The 22,703-nt window shown below is 40.4% G+C and overlaps 7 protein-coding genes and 1 non-coding gene across 8 annotated transcripts; 5 read left to right on the top strand and 3 right to left on the bottom strand.

Annotated features, from left to right (window-relative positions):
• Positions 1-277: 277 nt before the first annotated feature.
• On the top strand, positions 278-2,546 carry PQLC2 (PQ loop repeat-containing protein 2; the record flags this gene model as incomplete). Its single annotated transcript, XM_064827782.1, has 4 exons — positions 278-406; positions 458-582; positions 644-904; positions 962-2,546. 4 exons carry the CDS (start codon positions 278-280, stop codon positions 2,544-2,546), a joined length of 2,100 nt encoding a protein of 699 aa, XP_064687066.1.
• Positions 2,547-2,692: 146 nt separating this feature from the next.
• GLY1_3 (Threonine aldolase) lies at positions 2,693-3,201 on the top strand (the record flags this gene model as incomplete). The annotated part of the gene is made up of 3 exons (XM_064827783.1): positions 2,693-2,944; positions 3,000-3,109; positions 3,177-3,201. The coding sequence occupies 3 exons, from the start codon at positions 2,693-2,695 to the stop codon at positions 3,199-3,201; spliced, it is 387 nt and encodes a 128-aa protein (XP_064687067.1).
• A 363-nt stretch (positions 3,202-3,564) lies between these two features.
• Positions 3,565-3,970, top strand: ATC70_008536 (uncharacterized protein; the record flags this gene model as incomplete). The annotated part of the gene is made up of 3 exons (XM_064827784.1): positions 3,565-3,651; positions 3,705-3,820; positions 3,874-3,970. The coding sequence occupies 3 exons, from the start codon at positions 3,565-3,567 to the stop codon at positions 3,968-3,970; spliced, it is 300 nt and encodes a 99-aa protein (XP_064687068.1).
• A 121-nt stretch (positions 3,971-4,091) lies between these two features.
• On the top strand, positions 4,092-5,843 carry RTG2_1 (retrograde regulation protein 2; the record flags this gene model as incomplete). Its single annotated transcript, XM_064827785.1, has 8 exons — positions 4,092-4,124; positions 4,180-4,251; positions 4,310-4,412; positions 4,465-4,655; positions 4,705-5,103; positions 5,157-5,423; positions 5,480-5,674; positions 5,727-5,843. 8 exons carry the CDS (start codon positions 4,092-4,094, stop codon positions 5,841-5,843), a joined length of 1,377 nt encoding a protein of 458 aa, XP_064687069.1.
• Positions 5,844-6,139: 296 nt separating this feature from the next.
• ATC70_008538 lies at positions 6,140-6,212 on the bottom strand. Its single transcript has one exon. It is a non-coding gene; the product is annotated as a tRNA-Arg (tRNA).
• Positions 6,213-11,692: 5,480 nt separating this feature from the next.
• Positions 11,693-14,951, bottom strand: BHMG1 (high mobility group; the record flags this gene model as incomplete). Its single annotated transcript, XM_064827786.1, has 6 exons — positions 11,693-12,019; positions 12,087-12,634; positions 12,696-13,682; positions 13,748-14,165; positions 14,342-14,520; positions 14,573-14,951. 6 exons carry the CDS (start codon positions 14,949-14,951, stop codon positions 11,693-11,695), a joined length of 2,838 nt encoding a protein of 945 aa, XP_064687070.1.
• A 682-nt stretch (positions 14,952-15,633) lies between these two features.
• ATC70_008540 (uncharacterized protein) lies at positions 15,634-18,047 on the bottom strand (the record flags this gene model as incomplete). Its single annotated transcript, XM_064827787.1, has 2 exons — positions 15,634-16,089; positions 16,149-18,047. The coding sequence occupies 2 exons, from the start codon at positions 18,045-18,047 to the stop codon at positions 15,634-15,636; spliced, it is 2,355 nt and encodes a 784-aa protein (XP_064687071.1).
• Positions 18,048-18,233: 186 nt separating this feature from the next.
• ATC70_008541 (NodB homology domain-containing protein) lies at positions 18,234-21,800 on the top strand (the record flags this gene model as incomplete). The annotated part of the gene is made up of 1 exon (XM_064827788.1): positions 18,234-21,800. One exon carries the CDS (start codon positions 18,234-18,236, stop codon positions 21,798-21,800), a length of 3,567 nt encoding a protein of 1,188 aa, XP_064687072.1.
• Positions 21,801-22,703: the final 903 nt, after the last annotated feature.

Genomic DNA, 22,703 nt, shown 5'->3' on the forward strand with positions numbered 1-22,703 from the left:
TGAAGAAGTGCTCCATAGAAGCAGATTTCGAGCAGGTACGTCATCGCAACAGCAGAGCGTAGAGTACAAGTTGGTACTCGAGCATTGCTCTTTTTTCTTTTCTCTTTGGTGCCTAGATTAAATGCTTTCATGCAGCTATGGATCAAGCAAAGCAAACCTTCAAAAGTAAACGTAGTCACCGGGAACAAGGACGAAAAAAAATATGAGGCACAGTTTTTCATGGGATTAAATGAACGCGATATCACTTTTTTGTACTCTCTAGTGAACCATCAACATCATGCCTCCCAAGCAAAAGAAGCCCAACAACCACGAGAACAACGAAGAGGAGGAAGCACCCTTCCAAGCTGTCATTTTAACAGACTCATTCGAGGAGCAATTCCTCCCTATCTCTCACGAGATGCCTAAAGTAAATGTCGACTCAACCACATGTCGATACCAGTACTAACAATGTGTGTAGTGTTTGATGCCAGTTTGCAATATTCCATTAATCGAATACACCATGGAACTGCTGGCTACTGTAGATATTTTTGAAGTATTCATTGTCTGTACAACACACATCGATGCCATCAAAGCGTATTTTGAGTATGTATTCGCACACACACTTTGAACGCAGGTTGTTGACTCATCCCTCGCTTACTACTAGACAATCTGAATGGATGAAACCCAACTCTAGACTTTCCGTAAAGATTGTAGCCACACCCGAGTGTATGTCTGTTGGCGATGCACTGCGTGAACTCGATGCTCGCCAATTGATCACCACCGATTTCATCTTGACAACTGGTGAACTCATCTCCAACATCAAACTGGACAAGGTTCTGGAAGAACATCGTGCTCGCAAAAAAACAGACAAGAACTCCATAATGACCATGCTTCTCAAGGAAGCCTCTCGTACTCACACTGCAAGGTATGTCAATATGGAACAGAGTGAGTCAACTGAATACAGCTAAAGCATGGTATGTAGAGCCAAGGATTCCAACAGTGTTTTTGTCTTGGATCCCAACACACACCAATGCGTCTATTACGAATCTGTCGTGTCACTTCCTCGCAAACATCGCATGGAGATTTCACCCGAGATTTTTGAAAATAGACCTCAAATCGAATTCCGTAACGACCTTGTTGATCCTTATCTCGACATTTGCTCTGTTGAAGTGCCTGCTTTGTTTACAGAAAACTTTGACTGGCAACGTCTACGCAGCGATTTCGTTCACGGTATTTTGACATCTGATATTTTGGGCAAGACCATCTATACCAACCTTGTGTTTGAGCCCTACGTCGCTCGTGTGCAGAACGAACAACTGTACAGCACTACCAGCAACCATATTCTCAACCGTTGGGCATTCCCTATTGTGCCTGAAACCAACTTGAGAGCAGGCGATGATTATGAATTTGTGAGAGGAAACATTTACAAATCTATGAATGTCGTTTTATCGAGGTCCTGTATCATTGATGAAAATGTGCAAATTGGATCAGGCACACGCATTGGAGAAAACACGCGCATTGGAAATTCAATCATTGGAAAGAACTGTACCATTGGCGACAATATTGTATTGGAAGGCGCTTTTCTGTGGGATAATGTCACCATTGGCGACAGCTGTACAGTTGAGAAGAGTATCATTGCCAACAATGTCAACATTCTGGAAAATACCACTATTGCTCAAGGTTGTCTTGTATCACTTGGCGTCACTCTTGGCCCTGAAGCCCACATTCCCAAATACTCTAGACTGAGTCTTTTGCCTCAACCCAAGAACAGCATGTTTGACGAAAGCAGCGACGAGGAAGATGATGAGGAAGAACGCCAGCAAGTTCTCACAGGTGATCACCCTACAGTTTATTTCTGGACTCTGCAATCCGACGATGATGATGTGGATATTCGAAATGTGAAACTGGGTTCTTTGGCCTATGACATGGCTGATCTTGTTCTCAAGGATGGAGATATCACTGATAGTGCAAGTGAAGTGGGAGAATCTGACGACGACGATTCAGACATTGGTTCACTCAATGGATCATGGGCACTTGAAAACAGCATGGCCCGCAAGACAGAAGAATTCAAGAAAGAAATTGCACAAACCATTGAACGCTCTCTGGACGAGAATCACACTGTATATACTGCTGCATTAGAAGTTACCGGCTTGCGTATGTCCAGTAATGGTTCCTACACTGACATTCGTGAGGTCATGATCCCCATCGTGATGGACCATATTGATCGCAACAATTCTGTTGCAAGCTTGAAGACTGTATTGACCAAATGGGCACCTCTCATTGGCAAGATGACACATTTACCAGAAGACCAACTGCATGTCTTGCAGGTCTTGCAAAAGCATTGTGCATCCCAAGAATACCTAGGCAAGTTATTCTTGGGCGCCTTACAGTTATTTTACAATGCTGACATTGTGGAAGAAGAAGCAATCAGAAGATGGTACAATACTGACTTGTCAAAGGCAACTTCCGCAGAAGCCAAGTTAAGAGAAAAGGCTACCAAGTTCATTGAGTGGTTAGACGAAGCAGAGGAGGAATCAGAAGAGGAAGAGGAGAGCGATGAAGAGTAAATTATGTAATAAAGCTGGCACATCAATGCAAATTGACTGCCTTATGTTCAATAAGCCACTGTAATATTTTTTTTTTTTATCTGTTTTTCGATTTGAACATTTCTACTTGCTTTCAACTGTCAATTTCAACTTTCTTAACACACAACATGGCAACTGAATCTCCTGCTAATATCATCGGTTCACTCACCTTTTGTCCTGAGTGCGGTAACCTTTTGGATATGGCAGGTGGCGACGACGATATTTTATTATGTAATCAATGTAGCTGTGCATTTAGAACAGCCGGTGTCGAAGCCACAGAAGTCATCACCACTTCATCTGAACGTTCTTTCCAATCAGCTTTGAAATCCAAGCGTCATTTAGTCCAACAAAGCAAGGAAAACAAGCAAGCCAGAGCTATTGTAAGTGCTGCAGAGTGACATCTGAATGTATAGCTAACATGCCTTTTGATATTAGATCAAAGAAAAATGCCCCTCTTGTGGTCATCATGAAATGGAATACCACACTATGCAATTGCGCTCTGCTGATGAAGGTCAAACAGTCTTTTACAACTGTAAAAAATGCGGGTAGGTTTTGTTGAGAAGGGCTTACATGACATGCAACTCATTTTTTATGCTTTTTTTTTTTTAATAGTTACAAATACTCTGTCAACAATTAGATTCTTATTTTATTCTCTCTTTTCTTTTTTTCTCTTTTGTAAATTTGCATATCCCCCCCCCCCCACTACACCACACGCTCTCTGCTATTTCAATCTTTGATCATTGATTAAATATTAATTACAACACGCACACACACACACACACACACACACAAGATGTTTGGATGTGATTTTTGTGGAAGGGCTTTGACAGAATGGGATTACATGACGGACTGTGGCCATCTTATATGTGGAGACAGTTGTTACAACGAAAACGAGCAAATGTGTCCTATTTGCAAAAAGAGATCCAAGTTTGCATGCATAGGTGACAAGGTACAGGCTACTGACAATAGAGAGAGAGAGTGAGTGAGGGTGGTTGTGCTGATGCCAGGATTCAAGGTACCGAGAAATGGCATGGGGTTTCTGACATCGACGAGGAGTCTGTTCAACAATGCTGAAAAGATTATTGAGGTAGACTGTTGCTCTATTGCAAATGTCTTGGAATGGTGTGCTCATGTCTATAGTTCCGCTTCAATGCCATGACAAACTTGATAGAGTATCTAAGATCGAAAATCGCAAAGCAGGACAAGGTGATTGATCAAGCCAAACACGAATTGAAACAATTGAAATACTACAAATCGTCGGTATTGATATATGCCTCTGCCAAGTCTTGTTTAATAATGCAGGATGTAGGGAAATGTATGAATTGGAGCAGGAAAATGCATACCTGAGAAGCAAGGTCCATCAAATGCAGCAACCAAGTCAAGAGTACTACCATGATTTTGTGTAAATTCAGTTGTGCGTGTCACAGCTGCTCACTCTTTCAAATGAATAAAAGTGCTAATATAATTCGTTAATTGGGCTCTTCACCTTTGATACTTTTTTTTTTTATATATATATCTTGAGTGATCATGTCTTCAAAGTACTCTACTCTCCCGGATATTGTAAGTTGATGAGATCGTTATAGACAACGGAAATCACTGATAGACAAGTGCGTAGGATGATCAGCCAGACGTTTACGAGACGCCTGATTCAACTGACAATGTTACCAACGTCTCTTATGAAAACCAGGTACACAAGTATTGCTCTGGATTTACGTTTATAAACAAACTGACCCCATCCTCCATAGTCAAGTGATGAAGACGACAACGAGAATGTTGTGAAATCTCGTGTTTCTGTTAAAGATGCTGCCAATAGGTTCAAAGGAAGCATTGTTGATTCCACGGATACTGGTATGATTCGCAATTTTTTATACATGAAACAGCACTGTTAACAACGTATTAGATTTCTCGGATCGCCTGACTCGCAGAAAGAAGGCCATGTACCGCACCTACGTTAAGCGTCCACCAGCCATGGAAACAAATGAATATGAAATCTTGCCCAAGAACTTGTCTTTGGATGAAACACCCTTACAGAAATTGCGTCGTCTGATGTATGAAGTTCAGGAACTGAATGATGAAATGGAGAAGGCAAAAGTGAGTATACCCTGAATTCAGCCTTTCAGAATCTGATTTCTGTCTCTAGGAACCAGCAGATGCCAAAGAAACCATTTCGCAATCTGATATCCTTTCACAAATAGCTTATTTGCAATCAGATCTAGTCAGAATGAATCAACAGATTGGAGATGATGGTTTGAGTCAAAAGTCAAATTATGGCAAATCCATCGAGGACGCAAAATCACTCATCAAGCAATTGGAAGCATTCAAGAATATACCTGCCACTACAGCATCTGATAAGAAGGAAGAGAGCGACACAGCTGTATCAGAAAAGAGTGATAAGAATGATATGGTCACCTATGAACTTTTCTATACCCCTGAGACAGCCAAGATGCAGAAAGAAAGCAAACTATCAGATATTGATGAGCGTATTGCAAAGATCGAGAAGCTTGTTGGATCGAATGCTGGTCAAGCTTTGGATGAACTGGTAAGTAAGGCGTGCATATTAACCATTGCATGTGTTCTGACGAGATGATTTAGCCACAAAACCTTGCTTCTACTTCGCTTGTCAACTCGCTCTCTAAATTGGAACAACAAGTGCTTGTCTTGGCTCAACCTAGACAGTTGGAAATGGTTGCTAGAAGAGTCAAGGTGTTGAACAGCGATTTGGATCGATTGAATGAATTGAAATCTAGTCGTAAGGATACCTCCAGTTTGGGATTTGGACTATCCAGTGCCATCAATCCTCAAAATACCCCTTCTGCAAATGAAGCAGCCAATAAGGATAGCAATGATAATGAGGCAAAGGTAAAAGTTACAGTGGCGTGGAAGGGGTAGATCAATGTTTTGACTCATTCCTGTAGATTAACAAACTATTCGCAACCCTTGAAAAAGTGGACCCACTTTTGAATTTAACGCCTGCCTTGTTGACAAGACTCAAGGCATTACAAACATTGCATACAGAAGCCGCATCGTTTGGTAAATCAGTCAAGGTTATTTCTGAGGAGCAGACCAGGATGACGGATGAGCTGAAGAGCTTGACTACAACTTGTGATTTGGTAAGTACATGTACATTGTATAAGGAGCAGAGTCTAATATTTTTAATAACAGCTCAATCAGAGTTTGAAAGAGAATGATGAATCAATTAACAACAACATCAAAGTTATTGATGATAGAATGACTGATCTTATTCAACGCATGACTGCATTAAGCAATACAGATGCTTGAATTCCAATTTAATATACATCTACAAATAAAGTCTTGACAACCTGAATAATGCATTGATTCTTCTTGCAAATTCCTGAGAGTAACAATATTGTTGCTTAAAAATCCAGCAAGAATCGGAGAATCCGTTTACTCGTTTCATTCCCAAGCAAATGTGAACTCAAGCTATCGGATTCCTTGTTTCAGTGATGATTGCAAGCAAAGAAAATAAAATAAAAAAAAATAATGTAATCCATTGATTCAAAAATAAAAATTATTTCTGATTTTCCATCACAAATTTGTCCTATGCAAAATGAAGATACCCCGGGTGGGATTCGAACCCACAATCTTAAGATTAGGAGTCTCACGCCCTATCCATTAGGCCACGGGGGCACGCAATCGCCTGTCAGATGCTAATATGTAGAGGTAGTATATGCAATCTGAGATTTGATTGAGATATAAATGGAAGTTGATATAGAGAGTGTGTAGGAAGATGTTATAGCCTTTTGAGTGGATAAAAAGGTGTCTTTATTACTATTAGATTTGGATATTGATTTTATCCAATATAGTCTGTGTAATGTTGTGTGTTATCCAGGTTAATCGCTGTTTGATGTTCCTGGGAGCTGGCGCTCTAAATTTAAACCTGCGCTTCTAATTTTTGTTTGTGTTTAGCCTGTCAATGATATCCTGCAGATCTAAATCACTGTCAGAATACCCATCAACCCTGACACGCCGCTCGTTTTGTAAATGTAATATAATTAAATAGCAATATTTTTTGGTTTTTTTGCTGTAAGGCATATATTTTCGTTACTCTTATTTTACTGACCTCGTTGTGTAGCTCGTTATATACAAACGAACTTTGTTTTATCTTTAGAAAGTCTCATACAATTCAGAGCGTTGTATGTTTGAATTTAGGCTTCCTAATTACTTTCATTTTAATGTACCATAATATGGTCAAGAATTGCTACCACAAAATATAAGCCAAGGCCAATATGGCATAAGCATTATTACAGTTTAATAAAAGCGCTGACTACTACGGAGAACATGGTTATAGCACCTTTACCGTTAGGATTATAGCAACATTGAAAAATTAAATGCCAATGTGTTCAAACCTTACTAGTAGTATTTCAAGGCATAATGAAATAGCCACCCAAACGCAACTTGATTGAAAACCGAAATTCATCAAATAGTACTCATTCAAATTCATGCTATTTGGATCTATTAGTAAAAGCGCTCAAATGTACATCAACAACCATTTAAACATACTAAAGTAAAGATACACGCTTATATCGCACATCGTGTGAATGAATCATTCCTGATCACAGTGTATTCGCGATATACACTCAAATATGTACTATTGATATAGACTAAGGAGACTGTACCTATCGGATACATGCTACTAGATAGATATTAATTATCCTTATAGAAAGGATAGATCAAGGTACTTCGGATGAGAGTCTAATTACTCATACAGGCAAAAGCTAAACCATGATTAGCTTGCTGGAGCTGAGTTGACTTATTTGTCAATCTAATTAATAGACCTTTTATCCATTGTTATAGTATATAATAAGAAGGATCATCTACCTGGCCAGTAGAAAGACTTCAATTTACTTTACACCTGTCAGTGTGATAATGAAACATACCTTTATCAAGTTGACTTTACTGTTTTTCTTATTCTTTTTTCCCGTGAATTTTAGTCTATAAAGCCTCAAATTCCACAACTAGATCATGCGGCAATTAGTACACTTATATATTATCCAACTTATAAATAGCAGATAGAACGCTGTTACAAATCTTATTCGTTCGAAATTAGGATATTCTCCAATAAAATGTATATTCTACATGTCTATTTATGTTATTTGGCTTATATCTCTTATTTAGCAGCAGTGTAGTAGCTGCCAGTGATTCCATTATTTTTTACAGTATAATATGATTGTTGGGTTATATAGTTATTGATCTGATGGATAAAGAAAGGAATCTAAATATGTAGTTTGTGAATCATGCGCACAGGGTAGCTCTTTGCTGTTGAGCATGTATCTTTTATAAGTTTATTTATGTGACAGTACATTGCAATATAAATACCCTTGACATTTGCTGTATTATCAGTCATCTCTTATTTTTAGAGTGCTTACCCTTGCTATGATCACGCTAACAATAATATTATTACGTATGCTTACCTGTGATGGTAGCATGACTTGATTGAGATGACATTTATTTTGAGGAATATACAAACCTTAAATTGCAAATCTTACTGTAATCGAACAAAGCAAGTTACAGTTGTATAGTCTCAACATCAAAATTCTTCAGCATGTCAGGTATCTATTGATAACTTGAAACCAGCAAGTTAATATGGCCCTTTTCGTACGCTCCGATTTTTAAAATGCTGGATCAAATGCACACTTGTGTGATGTACACATGCGGAGGATCAACAGAGCTTCAATTTCTATTGTTCTGAATGATGATCCATGGGATTCCGAAATCTATCGACCTTAAAATTACACGTTTCTTGATAGTAAACACCCCTTCAAACTTATATGGGACTTTTAGAGAATTGCAAGCAGAGTACAATGGTATTTGTCTCAAGTGTCTGGTATATATTGTTCACCTGATATTTGATACAATTGTTTTTGCAACTTTTTGACTGTTTTCAAAAGATTAAACAGTATCTGTCATCAAAACATTTTGTTAAGCACTACTAAACATTGTAGAGCAAAAAATTTCCCATCGAATGAGCTATTGCTTGAAGCTCTGGCATAGCTCTATTATGAAATATTGACAATCTTGTCCTGACCAAAGAATCGTCACCAGATTTTTTGCTTGCTATCACAGGCAGATTTTGAAGAAAAATCCATGATTTTGCATGATACCCTTTTTTGGCTGTATCTCAACAAGTATTTATCCGACTCGCACAAGACAAAACAATTCGATAGCTCTACGTTATATCCATCATAATGTGAGGGTTTAAAGTACCAGATGTACGTTCCCTTCATCATAGATTTGCTCAAAATCTTATATTTCATGAGCTACAAGCAGGGGATAATCAGAATTTTTTTTATTTATCTATAATAATAACCATATTATCGTATAGAGAATTGAAAAAGAAACAGAAGCTATTAAGCTTGAAGCTCATGTTCACTTGGTAAAATCAACCGGTACGGCCCTTTGAAATTTGTCCATTTTCACTCTTTTTCTTCATTATTACTCATCGACATCCTTCTCAGCAAACCCAAATACAACATTCCCTAATCAACAAAAGTAACCTCTACAACTTTTACTATACATATATACCGCATTCATATAGTAATCTAAAAAGTTCTACTAATACCCTCTGTCTAATATTAACCAATTTCAAAATTCTCCATTTTCTCAACAAACATGCTACCTACGCAGATTTGGTTTACACCATCGTCATCTTGGCAGGGGCGTGGTTTCAAATCAGCATAAACTCCGATAACTGAGTTTGAAATTACTTGGCCTTTTGTTGACCCGATAAAGAATTACCGATTTTTGATTCATTTCAGAAAAGTATACATATATGCAATATAATGTTAGTTTTCAGAATAAACCTGGGAAATGGGGAATAATTGTTGTTACTACAGTATCGAATAAATATAGCTGCATTCTTGGTTTTAGACGTAATTATGGCCAGGAGAATCGGTTTTAAGGGAAGTGAACTTGACTAGATTCCCATCATCATTATCATCATTGCAGTAAAAAAGGGTTAAAAAAGCAGGTAGAACACTGTTAAAATCCTTCTTTATTCGAAATTAGGATAATGTGCAATAAAATGTATATTCTACGTCTCTATTTATATTATTTGGTTTATATCTCTTATCTGGCAGCAGTTTAGTAGTTGCCAGTGATTCCATTACTTTATATATTTTTGTTGGGTCATTTAGTTGTTGATCTGATGGATCAAGAACGGTATTTCAATATATGGTTTTTGAATCATGCGTAAAGAATAGCTCTTTATTGTTGAGCCTGTATCCTTTTTAGGTATATTTATGTTACAACATATTACAATACCCTTGACATTTACTTTAGTATCTGTCATCTCTTATTTTAGAGCATTTAACCCTTGCTATCATCATGCTAATACTATTATTATGCATGCCTATCTGCTGATGGTAGCATGGTTTGACTGAGATGACATTTATTTTGGGTTTTGTTTATGATGGGAATCTAGTCTAGTTCACTTCAATCATCATAAGCAAGAAGACCTAAAATAAATGTCATATCAATCAAGCCATGCTACCATCAGCAGGTAATCATACATAATAGTAGTATTAGCATAATGATAGCAAGAATAAAATACTCTAAAGATAAAAGACGACAGATACTAAGCTAAATGTCAAGGATATTTTTATTGCAATGTGCTATTACATAAATAAACCTAAAAAAATATATGCTTATCAATATAGAGCTATTTTACGCGTGATCCACAAACCATATATTGAAATGTCGTTCTTGATCCATCAGATTAACAAGTAAATAACCCAATAATAATATACAAAATACTAGAATCACTGACAGCTACTAAACTGCTGCCAGATAAGAGATATAAAACAAATAATATAAATAGAGACGTAGAATATACATTTTATTGCACATTATCCTAATTTCGAATAAAGAAGGATTTTAACAGTATTCCGCCTGCTTTTTTAACCCTTTTTTACTGCAATAAGAAGGGCCTATCTCAATAGCATTGGTAGGCCTGAGTCAGCTCTTGTCAAAGCATGGTGCATGTAGTAACCTTAGCAGTTCAAAGTGAATAGCTCGTCATTAAACACTTTAACATCTGCTACATTATTTATTGTACAAGTATAACATATACTTGTAATAGTTGAACAGATTTGAAGAACTTAATATTGAATCGTTTCTCTGAACAAGAAAGAAAACTAACATGACAAAATCCCTTGCTGGGCTAAATAAACGACCAAACTGATTGCTTCTTGCACAAGATGTGCCTGAAATGAGGGCACTTTTAACGCTGCAAAATCCAATGATTTTTATGTACACTCAAGCAACTTGCCAGTATATTTGAATGGCCCGGTTAGACATGCAGATGCTTTGCTAATTTTTCAAATAGTAATTACAAGAATTCCATCAGATAACACATAAATAGACTGATATCGAATAAATATCCCCAAATAAGAATTATTTTTATTATCACGAGGCATTATATCATACATTGCTTCGCATACAAGCTGCACAATGGTATGGAAGAATAAGCGGGAATCCCATTTTTCATAAAGACGTTTATTCGTTATTAGAGCTCTATTTCGACGATCATTGCGTCTCCTTGTAGCCACCTTGGACAGAATAATCAACTCTCTAAATGGGTACCATCTAGTCATACAAAGAGGCCCAATTACAGAAATTGTATATGCATTATTCGATAGTATGTTACTATTTCTAGTAAATGCATTCTATAAGGTGCACTTGTATTGATAGTCTAAAGCTGTCCAAACTTGTCCGTCTGCCCACGACCTCTTACGCAACGCAAGGCAATTATGCAATTTTACATAAAAAAAAAACAAAGAGCATTCACCACCAAGCAGGGCGATTTTGCCTTAAACAGCAAATGTGTTAAATATAGTGCCATAAATGAATAGTAAGGGGCGAAGAAGGGGAGATTCATATGTAATTAACTAGTGCTGCACAATAACATGGTTTATTCCAAATCACTGCGATAATAATGATTTAATACTAAAAGGAACTTTAATACATGACATACATTAGAAACAAAATAATCGGTATACATTAATAATAAGAATAAGAATAAGTAAGTAATAGGGTGATATTCATGATGAAGAGAAAGAGATGCAATTTTTTGTTTGGTTTGCGCGCTTGTTGTTATGATTTAATGCAATCTACTTTAACCCAGGTATCCATGATGTCCTTCTTTGCTTTGCTGAAGGGGCCTGTATAATCACTTTGGGTGAAGAATTGCTGTTGTTGTTACTTTGGAAACTCAATGGCTTTGGAATGCCAATATGGTGCTTCAGCAGCAGTGTAGATTGCGTCAATTTTCTACCAGAGCTGGTTGGTGTTACAGGGCTGTTGTTTTCGCTCTTTGACCGCTGATTCTGCATTTCTGTGAGCAATTGTTGGTAGTGGTGTACAAAGTGCCTTGAATTCAGATCAGCCATATCCTGATTGATGTCATGCAATGTGAATATTGTCAAATCAGAAGGAATCTATACGTAAAGAAATGTTGATGAGCATCTCATATTGACTACAGCGTGCGGTATGGCTTTTACTAACTATAGATAAATCGTCTACTTCTCGAATCAATGTTTCAATTACATTAATTTCTTCTTGCGCCCCTTGACGAAGATCTACTGCAGCAGAAGTAGTCGCCGCAATAGATGCACTGGATGTCTGGGAAGGTTTGTCGAATAATACGCTAGGCGCAATGACACGCGCTAGATTGGGGATATCCATTTTGTTAGTGTCACTAAATGTAGACACCCACTTGAGGCAGCAGAATAACATCATGACTGTATCTCGGTTTGGCTTTGGCAGCAAGCAACATGCCAGATGAAGCACCTTTTTCTTTTGTTCTTGGTCTTGCACGATACGCCCACATTGAACAAACAATTTGTATAATGAAAATGTCATCAATGGTTCAGGCAATTCGCGAAGGTATCGTTTGAGGAGTGCAGCTAATTGGATTGCATTCTGATTTGCGAGCAATTCTTCCATGGCGGCCATCGAAGTCGTCGTTGATTTGAGCTGGTCTATTGATTCTGATAGTGTCCTAAGTTGACGAATATTGCCATTCTTACGAAAGACCCCTTCAATCGACATGTCTATATTTGTGTGAGATGGCTAAAAATAGCAGATACCAAACAAGTTTTCTCCCTCACATACCTGACTGCAAAATGACCATAATGCAACTCTTGACGAAAATGGGTATCAATGCATTATCAGAGAAGCCTGCAGCCAATGCTGGTGTGTAGTCTCGTAATGTGACACCGCCGTCATCTGGCTTCTGCTGTAGTAATAACTGATCGTGATCCCGTTGAGCAACCATGGCGAGTGCGACGCCAAATGTCTTATTGCTGTTGTGCTTTGTAGTTGCGGATGTGGTGGCGGTCAGGGTGGAAGTTGAAGAGGATGCTTTGATGTGTGTGATCAATTTACCCCAGAGTGCTGACGCTGGATTTTGAGAATGATGAGGCGAGTTGCTATCAGTGTATGTCCTTTTCTTTTTCTTCTTTTTTTCATCAATCAAATCAATCAGCTCATCCAGTGAAAAGACAGTGCTCATCCACGGTTCGATTGCAATGACAGCGGCATGGCGAACAATGTAATCCTGAGACGGTGTCAGTGTGGCTAGGTGGACATATTTGTGCAATGTGTGTCCAGATTCATCAATAGTGAGCACAGAGGCTCGTCTCGGCTCTCGCTTCTTTGACTGAAATACATTATAAAGCGAAGGCCTGCGCTTGCCATAGTGCTGGCTGTTTGTACTGAATGTACGTCGAATGCTCTGTGTAAACCTCCCTCCTTTTGTGATGGAGGATGGTGATGATGCGACAAGCGGTGACACTACAGATGATATGGATGACGATAGTGCATCATTCAAATAAGACTGCTGCTGTTGTTGTTGTTGACTCGAGGATGAATCGGTCGTATTTGTGCAAATCATCAGGTCTCCTCCTTTCTTTTTGCCTATGGAAGAAGAAGCCGAGTCTTTGAGCGTGGTGGAAGATGTGCGTCCAATTTGACCTAAATGCACGGAATTCAATCGATTCGACTTGCGTTTCTGTTGTTGTCTGCTACCTAGCACACGCAAGATGGATCTCTGTCTTTTGGTCTCGGGCATAAGCACTTGATTTGGTGGTGATACTTTCACTGTGTATGTTTATAATGTGTTAACATGATGTTGTGCATAAATCTGAGTTGCTTTTGATTGTTACCTCCGTTTAAATTACTTGTGATTGCAGGAGTCGATCTGGTAGACATGGTAGACAAATAGGCCTTCAGTTGATTCAAGCTGAATTGCAGTAGAGTGACATGGGTGCATCTGGCTACGGAAGAATGATTGACGTCTAATTCACAGCAAGATGGGCAGTAGAGAGCATTCTCCAGTAGTAGAGCGTTTGTTTCGTTGAGAGATGCCGAGCATTTGGAGCAGCGAAAGCAGCTTGGATGCCATTGCCATTGAGATGAGGTGTAGCAATCGGTGTCCTGAATCGTAGACTGACATTGACAGCAGATGTTGGTGTAATTGTGAGCGGTTTGATCGCTTGCCGTTGTCTCTGGAGGGTCTTTGAACCAGTATCTTCCAGCAATCCACACTCGCTTCTTTTCTAGTTGCAGCAATTGATTTAGAAACTGAGGTATCGCATTTTCAACCTGACATTCTCGTTCCTTGAGATTTGACATGTAAAAAATATTAAAATTCAAAGAAGCTTCTTTTTTTTTGTAAGAGAATAAAGAATGGATAGGCTCATCGTTTTATTGTTTTCTTGTCTCAACATTGAAGAAGGGGGGGGGGAGAAATTCCTTACCAAGTTTAGTGCAGCCGACAATCCAATTCGAATCAGTGATTTCAGATTCTGTGCTAGTCCAGTTACGAGTGATAGTAGTTCCTGAGTAATTGACGTCTCATTGGGTGGTGTCGTTAATAGTTGAAAAAATCGAATCACTTGTTTGCAGGTAAGGCTGGCTTCGTTGTTGCAGTGTAAGTCTACAATAAAAGACAATTGGTAAAGCACATTTGTCACATTTGCACTGATTACCTGTGTTTGGCGTTTGTTCCATGGCGTCCAAGGCATTGAATAAAACTTCCAAATGCATGATGAACTGGTTAGCCATACGGATACCTTCAATGTATGCACCAGCAGCTACATTTAACAGCATATCCGATATACAATTCGCAGATGACTCTTCAAATGATGATAAATCGGTCCACACACGTGTAACTTTTTTTTCGATTTGATTTTGTACGGTTAAAATGTCTTTTGGTTCTGCTGGCTTCTTTGGGGCTAATTTAGCACCCCAGAATTTGAAGATCATGTAGCACTCTGGATGCCAGATTTGATTCGGTAGATCGACATGCTCAACAAACTGCTTGAGTATCGCTTGATCGCATCCAGCGCAGTGTGTTTGGTGAATCATTGAGTAGTGCAATTTGCAGTAACTTTGACCTTTAAATTCGTATTGGTGTGTCTTTGGTGTAACGCATTGAGAACATTCATTACATTTGTGCTGTAGTATGGATGTATTACAATGTGTGCAAATTAAGCCAGATCGTTTGAAATGGTGGTATTCACATAAAACTGCCTTTTTTTTGCTGTAGTCAGGATAATACTTGTCTGCTACAGGTACAAAGCAATCCTAGAATGGAGTAGTAGTAAGTGAGTATTTCTCCCCTTCTGAACGCCTTTGTGTGCTTTTTTTTTTTTTTTTTTTTTTTTTTTTTTTTTTTTTTTTTTTAAGGGGAAGGGGTTAAAATGGATTTTCTATATACCTCACAAACAAAGCAATTGTAATGATAGACTTGATTGAATGCTCTTACAACAGAAGTTGATGTGGAACATGTTGTATTACATTTAGGACATATTGGAAAGGCCCTTTTGTGCAAGTGCAACTGAGTATTCTCATTCAGCATCTTGTATATATGTGTGTGTGTGTGTGTTTAGGATATCAGGAAAAAAAGAAAAAGAAGAAAAAGAAGAAAAAGAGAGAGAAAGAAAGAAGGAAAAAAAAAGAGACTTCGATCATTCAATCACTTTATTATATAGTTAAATGCAAATATTTGACAAACAAGGGGGGGGGGTGGGAGGCTTATTTTTTTCTATTAAGCTAGAGTGTGTTGCCAATTAAGTGCGTCTCTTGATTCATCCGTCAGCTGCAAGTAGCGCAATCTCTTCCTAGTGCGTACCATGCGTCCCTTGCCAGCAACGCCTTGACCGTACTGCGATAGACTTCGAATAGCGGGCATGTATTCAGACAGGATCAAATCAAGACGTTGCTCTTTCTGTTGTGATAGGATGTGTTTGCAAGTAATTAAACAATCATCTGAATAGAGTTTTCGCATGTTGCACAAATATTCCCAATGACTTGACCATGCCGATAAATGGTTACGCCAACTGTTGTTTTTGTTAATTGTAGCTAAATTCATCACTGTAATTGAATTATCCATGATCTCCCCTAGTTCCCAATGGTCTAGATCTGTCGCATCCTTGTAAATCACTCGAGTGTCGTTGCCATGATAACCATCTTGAGGTGCATTGTATTGATCAATATCATACAACTGGAGAGAGGTCGGTTTAATATAACCCATTATTGCATGTACACCAGAACTGTACTCACCTGATGTCTATGCTTGGCCTTCAACCCAACCCATGCATCTGCAAAAGCTGCATTTTCCATGGCTTGATATATATCCTCTATTCGCATGACCTCTTGCTGCTGTTCCTCATACTCATCATCATCAGCAGCAGCGCACTCATCGTAGTATCTTGTACATATTTCAATCACTCTGCTTTGACATCCCTTCAAGTGATCCATCCATTGCATGCGATCCTTTTCCACCAAGCGTTTGGCCAATCCCATAACATGAGCAAACAAGTGTTGGTAAACAAAGTGTCCCGTTGTGGGTGTTTCATTTAGCCAAAACTGTAACATGTCAATCACTTGTCTTGTGTCATATTCCAGTAATTCACAGAGGTAGGTTATCTCGCGCTTAGGGATAGAGTAGTTCTCTGCATAACAAATCAACTGCATATATTGTACAAAACTAGCTTGATCTTGCTCTGTGGTTGCCTTTTCAAAGTAGGCTGTGCATTGAATGTTGAAAAGATCAACGGGTATTTTGCTCTCGTCGTTGCAGGTCATGATGATGGGACGCTTGCTCTTTTGGCATAGATCAATGATGGCTGTCCAGAATCCCTTGTCCTCTTCAAATAAGATGTCTACTTCTTCAAACAGCAATAAGCTCTGTTTGGGCTGATTTGCTAGTTGCTCCAGTACCAGATCTTGCTTGGTTTTCGCTTTTTTAAAGAATGCCTCTAATGTGTTTTGTGGTGGAGGGGGTGGATCAGATTGAGAAGGTGCTTCTGGCTTGGCTGGTTCGACTGTTGGATTACTCTCATTGGTGCCATTTTGCATATTGAGCATCTTTTTAAAGTGTTCGGCTATATCAATAGTCTTTGGTTTTTTCGTCTTTACAGTATCCCTTAAAATGATGGTTTCTCCTTGCGCCTTCCGCTTGGAGGTATTGCTGTTGAATCGCACTAGATGGCTTGCTGTCATTTCTCCCACATTGTCTGTAACATCTTTTCCTGTGCGCCGTGAACTTGAGTTGATCTCGAAAATAGAATATCCAGTTTCTTTGGCTGCTGTGTACACGGAAGCTGTCTTGCCTGAGCCATGGTCACCCACAAACAACATGAGATTATAGATCACTTCCTTGTCTTGCACTGCCTGTTTTGCCTTCTTTTTGCTCTTTGCTGCTGTTGCTACTGCGGATGTCTCTGGCACAGTGGGACTCTTGATCTTGATTTGATTTAGCCAATCTCTCAAATATGCGTAGTCTGGAGCGTATCCAAGCAATCCCTCTACTGTAGTGGGTCGATACTTGTCTCGCCACATGGTCTTTTTGTTGCTGTTCTGTCTGATGTGCGGTATTTGATCGTAGAGCACTTTGCAGCATCGATCCTGCTTCCAGCTGGCAGTGTGGTATGCATCCATTTGGTGCTCAATCTCTTTCATATCAAGGCGTCCAGGGCATGCAATGGGCTGATTAAGCTGTTGCTGCTGCTGCTGCTGCGACTGTGATTGATTCACTGCTTGCTCTCGCTTCTTTCTCGGATTTAAATAAAATTGATGGGTATCTTGTGCTATCAGGTCGATCAGTGATGGTGCAGGCTGTTTGGATCTGACGCCCATTCGAATGCTCTCTGTAGCTGCCTCGACGCTAGTGAGATCTACTGGTGCGGTAGCTGGTTTAGTTTTGGCCTTCTTGGCTGCTGCTGCTGCTGCTGCTGCTGCTGCTGCTGCTGGCTTAGCTTTAGCTGCTGATGCTGATTCTACAGTTTGTGGTGATAGTATCTTGGTTGCTTTCGGTCTGCATGACTTGGACTTCTTGGTCGTCTTTTTCTCAATCACCTTGGACCGAAACAGAGGAAAAACATTGGGCTCTCTTTCTGCCAGTTCATTTGGCTTCACTGTCTTGAAATGATCTTTAATGGATCTCTGTTTGGAAGACATGAAGAAGAGAAAAAGAAAGAGTGAAACCGTAGCTCGCGTCGCATTTGTACCGCGTTTATTTCTGTGCTGCCGCCGGATCCCAGTTTCATACTTGTTTGATGTGCCCCATAATGGTGACAAATGAAGAATTTTTAAAAGTTCGATATTTTTTTTTTCTTTCCTACATTTATTCACTTTCTGTCAACAATGAGTAAATTCACTCGGCCCACATTCAATGTCGATGACGACGATCTAGAGAGGCTCCAGAAAGAGTTTTTCGAAAAGGAAACAATGCCTTCAGCTCGAGTGTATCGCACCAATGCACCACCTTCATTTGACAAGCAACCAGAGAAGAAGAAGAAGCGTAGTCTCTTTGCTGAGCGGTTAGCTAATACAAGTGGCAGCGGCAGCAGTAATCCAGTCGAGTCATCGATGCCAGACTTGGAAATGCCATCATTAGAGGAAGCTACGCCCGCACTGGAAAGCGCCAGAACTGTGGTGGAAGACGAGCAAGAGGACGAATACGAGCCTGTCATGGACCCTCATCCTGAGCCTCATGTGCCAGTCAGCAAAAAGATGATAGATTTGACATCCCTGCTGGGCCAAGTGCTGGGCGAAATCAAAGAGCATGATGTGAAGCAGGTAATTGCACCTACATTACCATCCGTGGTAGAGAACAAACCTGCCAGAGGACAAGTCAATGGATTCCCAAAGCCTGTACATCGCAGTGAATTCAAAAAGAGACTAGAAGCACAACGCAACAAATCAGCATCTGGATCAGCAAAGGCACCTCGACCTGAAGCACCACCTCAAGTCATATCAGAAGAGCCCTTGGATGAAAATGATAGACGCATTCAGGAGATGTCTCAGCAGGAATTGGAGGACGCTCGCCAGGAGATCATGAACACGTTGAGTCCAGAGTCCATTGCATTGCTCATGAAGGGACTAAAGAACAAGGGCGACTCAGCATCAGCAGCAATCAAGCAAACAAAGAAGGTGTCTTTCGAAGAGCCTCAAACAAGAGACAAGGAGGCAGATGATGATAAAGAGGATTTGTTACAGATCAAGAAGGAATACTTTGCCAATGTGCCCTTGGAGAACGAAAAGCTGGCTTGGATCGACAACCGCTTTTTGACATCAGAGATCAGACAGCAGGAAGCGCAACGGCTGAAGGAATTAGAAGAGGAGAACAGCGGCTCTCAAGCAAGTGAAGTGGAGAAGGTGTATCGCAAAGTGCGCTTTGATCTGCAAGGCCGTATCATTGACCAGACACAGGACATTCCTCGTCATAAAGGACTGCATCACCATGGAGACGAACCTGATAAAGCAGGATACACATTGGCTGAATTGTTCTATCTCGTTCGTAGTCAAGTGCCCTCACAACGATCTATGGTGTTGACGATGCTTGCTCGCATTATTACACTCGCCAAGAAAGCAGCATCCACCGAGCCTGTATGGAATCATGTGCTGTCTGTATTTACTGGAAAAGAACACACTGCCGCCATTTACCTTCGCTCTGCTCTGGATGACCGCAACTTGATTGTGTTAGTAAGTGCCATCAAAGCCTTGGCTGCTCTTGTGTTGGATGACTACCAGGTATGGGAGGCGTCATTGATTGATTCGACTGAAGAATTCAACAAGTTTCTGGGTCATATCGCTCGTCCTACCTTGCCTCCCGGTGTGACAGAGATCAAACGCAAAGGCCTTAATGACAAGTTGACTGAATTGGTAGATCGCGTACGTCAGACATCAGGTCAACCTTCCTTGAAAGAGCAGCAAGATGACGCGGCATTGGCTGAACGGGATCTGATGCGTGGTCTGGTCAAGATGGATCTACTGGCTCGTATTCGTTATCTGTTGGCATCGGATAGCAGCGAATTGATCCAATACGATGCTGCCTCTGTAGACCGCTTGGTGCGTATTGTGGTACGTATGGCTGAAGCAGGACAAGACGTATGCGAGGCGATTGAGGAAGAGGAGCTCTTGGAGCCCATTGTGCATTGGGGAGTGGCGAATACACAATGGCCCATGACAGAAGATGCTGCTGCTCATTCAAACTACCCAAGTTTAGCAGCTGTGCGCCTCCTGACTGTGTTGGCTCAGGGGAGTAAACAAATTGCGGAAAGTATTGTTGAAAAGGCAACGATCACGTTGCGATTCTTGGTTACTTCGCCAGACACTGCTTGTAACAACTTGAAACGAAGAGCATATGCACTTCAGCTTGAAACACTAAAGCTCGTTCGTGTGCTGGCCTGTTACGGATTCATCGTTCCGACTTTGGAAGACTTACAAGGGCCTTTGATGGGCTGGTTGCGCTCTGTGCTTGGCGATGATGCCAGCGACATGAACTGTACTATTGCATCGACAGCAATTGGACTATTGGAAGTGCTCTTGTATGCTGCTGCAGACCCACACAAGACGGTGCCAGCACATGCCATTGACTGGCATCAACCGACTGCCTACTTGCCTGCTATTACGGCTGTAGTGCGATCGAGTCGAGACAGACACCAATCTTTGTATGAATCTGCTTTGGGCTACTTGGGTACTTGGGCCTCACACATTGCGTTATTTCCACCCGAGTTGGAGACCGTCCGTCAAGTTTGGAAGGCAGTGATTCAGGAGGATAATAACTTTCAATCTGGTAATTCCGTTGCATTAGGTTACACAACATCCATGCACCATGTTCTTCGCTACCTTCAGTTCATTGCTGCTTTTACACGACTGGATGCCCAGCACGCATTGTACAGCGACATGGTGCGAGATGCAAAATGCAGACTTAGATCTGCACAGGTGGTTCATTTGTTGAAGGAATGTTATGCGAAGGATATGCTCGGCCGGTATGCTTTATACATCTGGTTAGATCAGTGCAAGGAACGAGAGAAATGCTGGGGAATGAGCCTGAGGTTAGCGGAACTGGAGGCTGGCATCCGTAGTAAGCACATTGGCACCAGCGAAACGTGGTTGGCGCAGGAGTTACTGCATCTTTGTCTATCATCAAAGCAGCAGCAGCAAGCATTGGGCGATTTGGAACCCTTCTACCTCGACTTTGACCAGCAGCATGTAAACATCTCCAAAGCTCTGTTTGACCATGACGGCAGATCCATCAAGACCCTCATGTACACGAGCCAGGGCGAATCAGAGTCAAATTCATTGGAAACCACTGCATTCATCCTGTCGCCTATAGATGCACTGTATCACTTGGACAAATCCAAGGTGGCACAACAGTGTCGAGCTGATGCAGCAAGCATTGTGTCCAGTACCATTGGATTGGCCAACAAGCTGTTCTACACCAGTGACATCAACCATGATGTAGCCGTTATCACACTGATGAAGATCTTTTTGATTGGTGACAGAGAAGGCAAGCAAGCAGATATGACGAGCGAACGAGAGGTTTTTAGGGATGACCGAGTATCGCAGGACATGGATCAATGGCTGAACTATCTGTGTCGAACAAAGACCAATCTGGCAGCACTGGAGAATGCATGGCGGAGGTCGTCGGAACATATCCGACAAGCTCAGGTACCTTTCTTTCAGTTTTATCAAGGCTTTGTTGCTCAGTATGCAGCCGTATCGTTTGGCCATCACGGGTTTGCGCGCCTTTTGGTCTATCTTGTGACTCAAATCGATACTATTGACTATCGTCACTTGGTGTTGAGTGATTACAGAGACATACTTGCTACATTGAAAGTTGGCGTAAATCAAGTTCCACAACTTACATTTGCTGAAAAACAAGAGCTTGATAATGCAGGATTAAGACTGTTGGATTCATTGTAAACACAAACAAAGTAATAAAAAGACAAGATTATATCATGATATTTAATTACAAGGGATCTGCAATCATTTTACATCTTGAAGATGGGATACCATTCCTCCTTCTCTCTGTCTCCTCATACACACACACACACACACACACACACGCATCTCCTTATAGACAGAAATCCACGTGTTGTGAAAATGCTTCTTGTTTAATTCACCTGCTTTTTTTTTGCCATCCCCATCTCGCTGGCGCTGTGTGTGGATGGTATCTCAACGCAAACAGCAGCGAGAAAATGTCAACCGAATCGACGGCGTTTTATCCAGTCTTGCTAATATGTTTTGACAAACCTCAACTTACATGGAGATGCATGAAAAAGTAAATAGGAGAAGAAACCATATTTCCATGCTTTTTGTTGTGTCTTTTCGGCTTTGTCCGTGCTTTAATATAAATACCACACTATAAACTTGTGATTTTTCTTTTTTCTTATTCTTTCTTTCTAAAATATCCACTCCCAACATGAATTATTTACTATCTCCACCTTCTTCTCCTCGCTCTGATTCTGCCTTTTCGTTTGATAATCAAGTTACATGTGGTACCTGTAACGAAATCCTGGGAGCCGACTGGTTTTGTTCAAATTGTCATGTAAAATGCAGCAGTTGCAATCGATTTCTCAGTCAGAATGAATACTGTTCCAGATGCTGGTCCTTTGATCCCATCCAGCAACAGTTTCTACGAAAGAATTTCACATCTTCGTTTATGAATTACTATCAATCATCGTCTTTTAGACAGAACAATGCCATCACGCTGACCGCTTTACCGTCACCTTCAAATTCGACTGGATCAGAAACTTGTAGACATCACCGTTCATTATAACACAAAAGACCCCAATACCCTATATAAATACCTCCCTCCTGAACCGC

The sequence above is a fragment of the Mucor velutinosus genome, assembly GCF_035048745.1.
Source record: "Mucor velutinosus strain NIH1002 chromosome Unknown tig00001561, whole genome shotgun sequence".
Taxonomy (NCBI): Eukaryota; Fungi; Mucoromycota; class Mucoromycetes; order Mucorales; family Mucoraceae; genus Mucor; species Mucor velutinosus.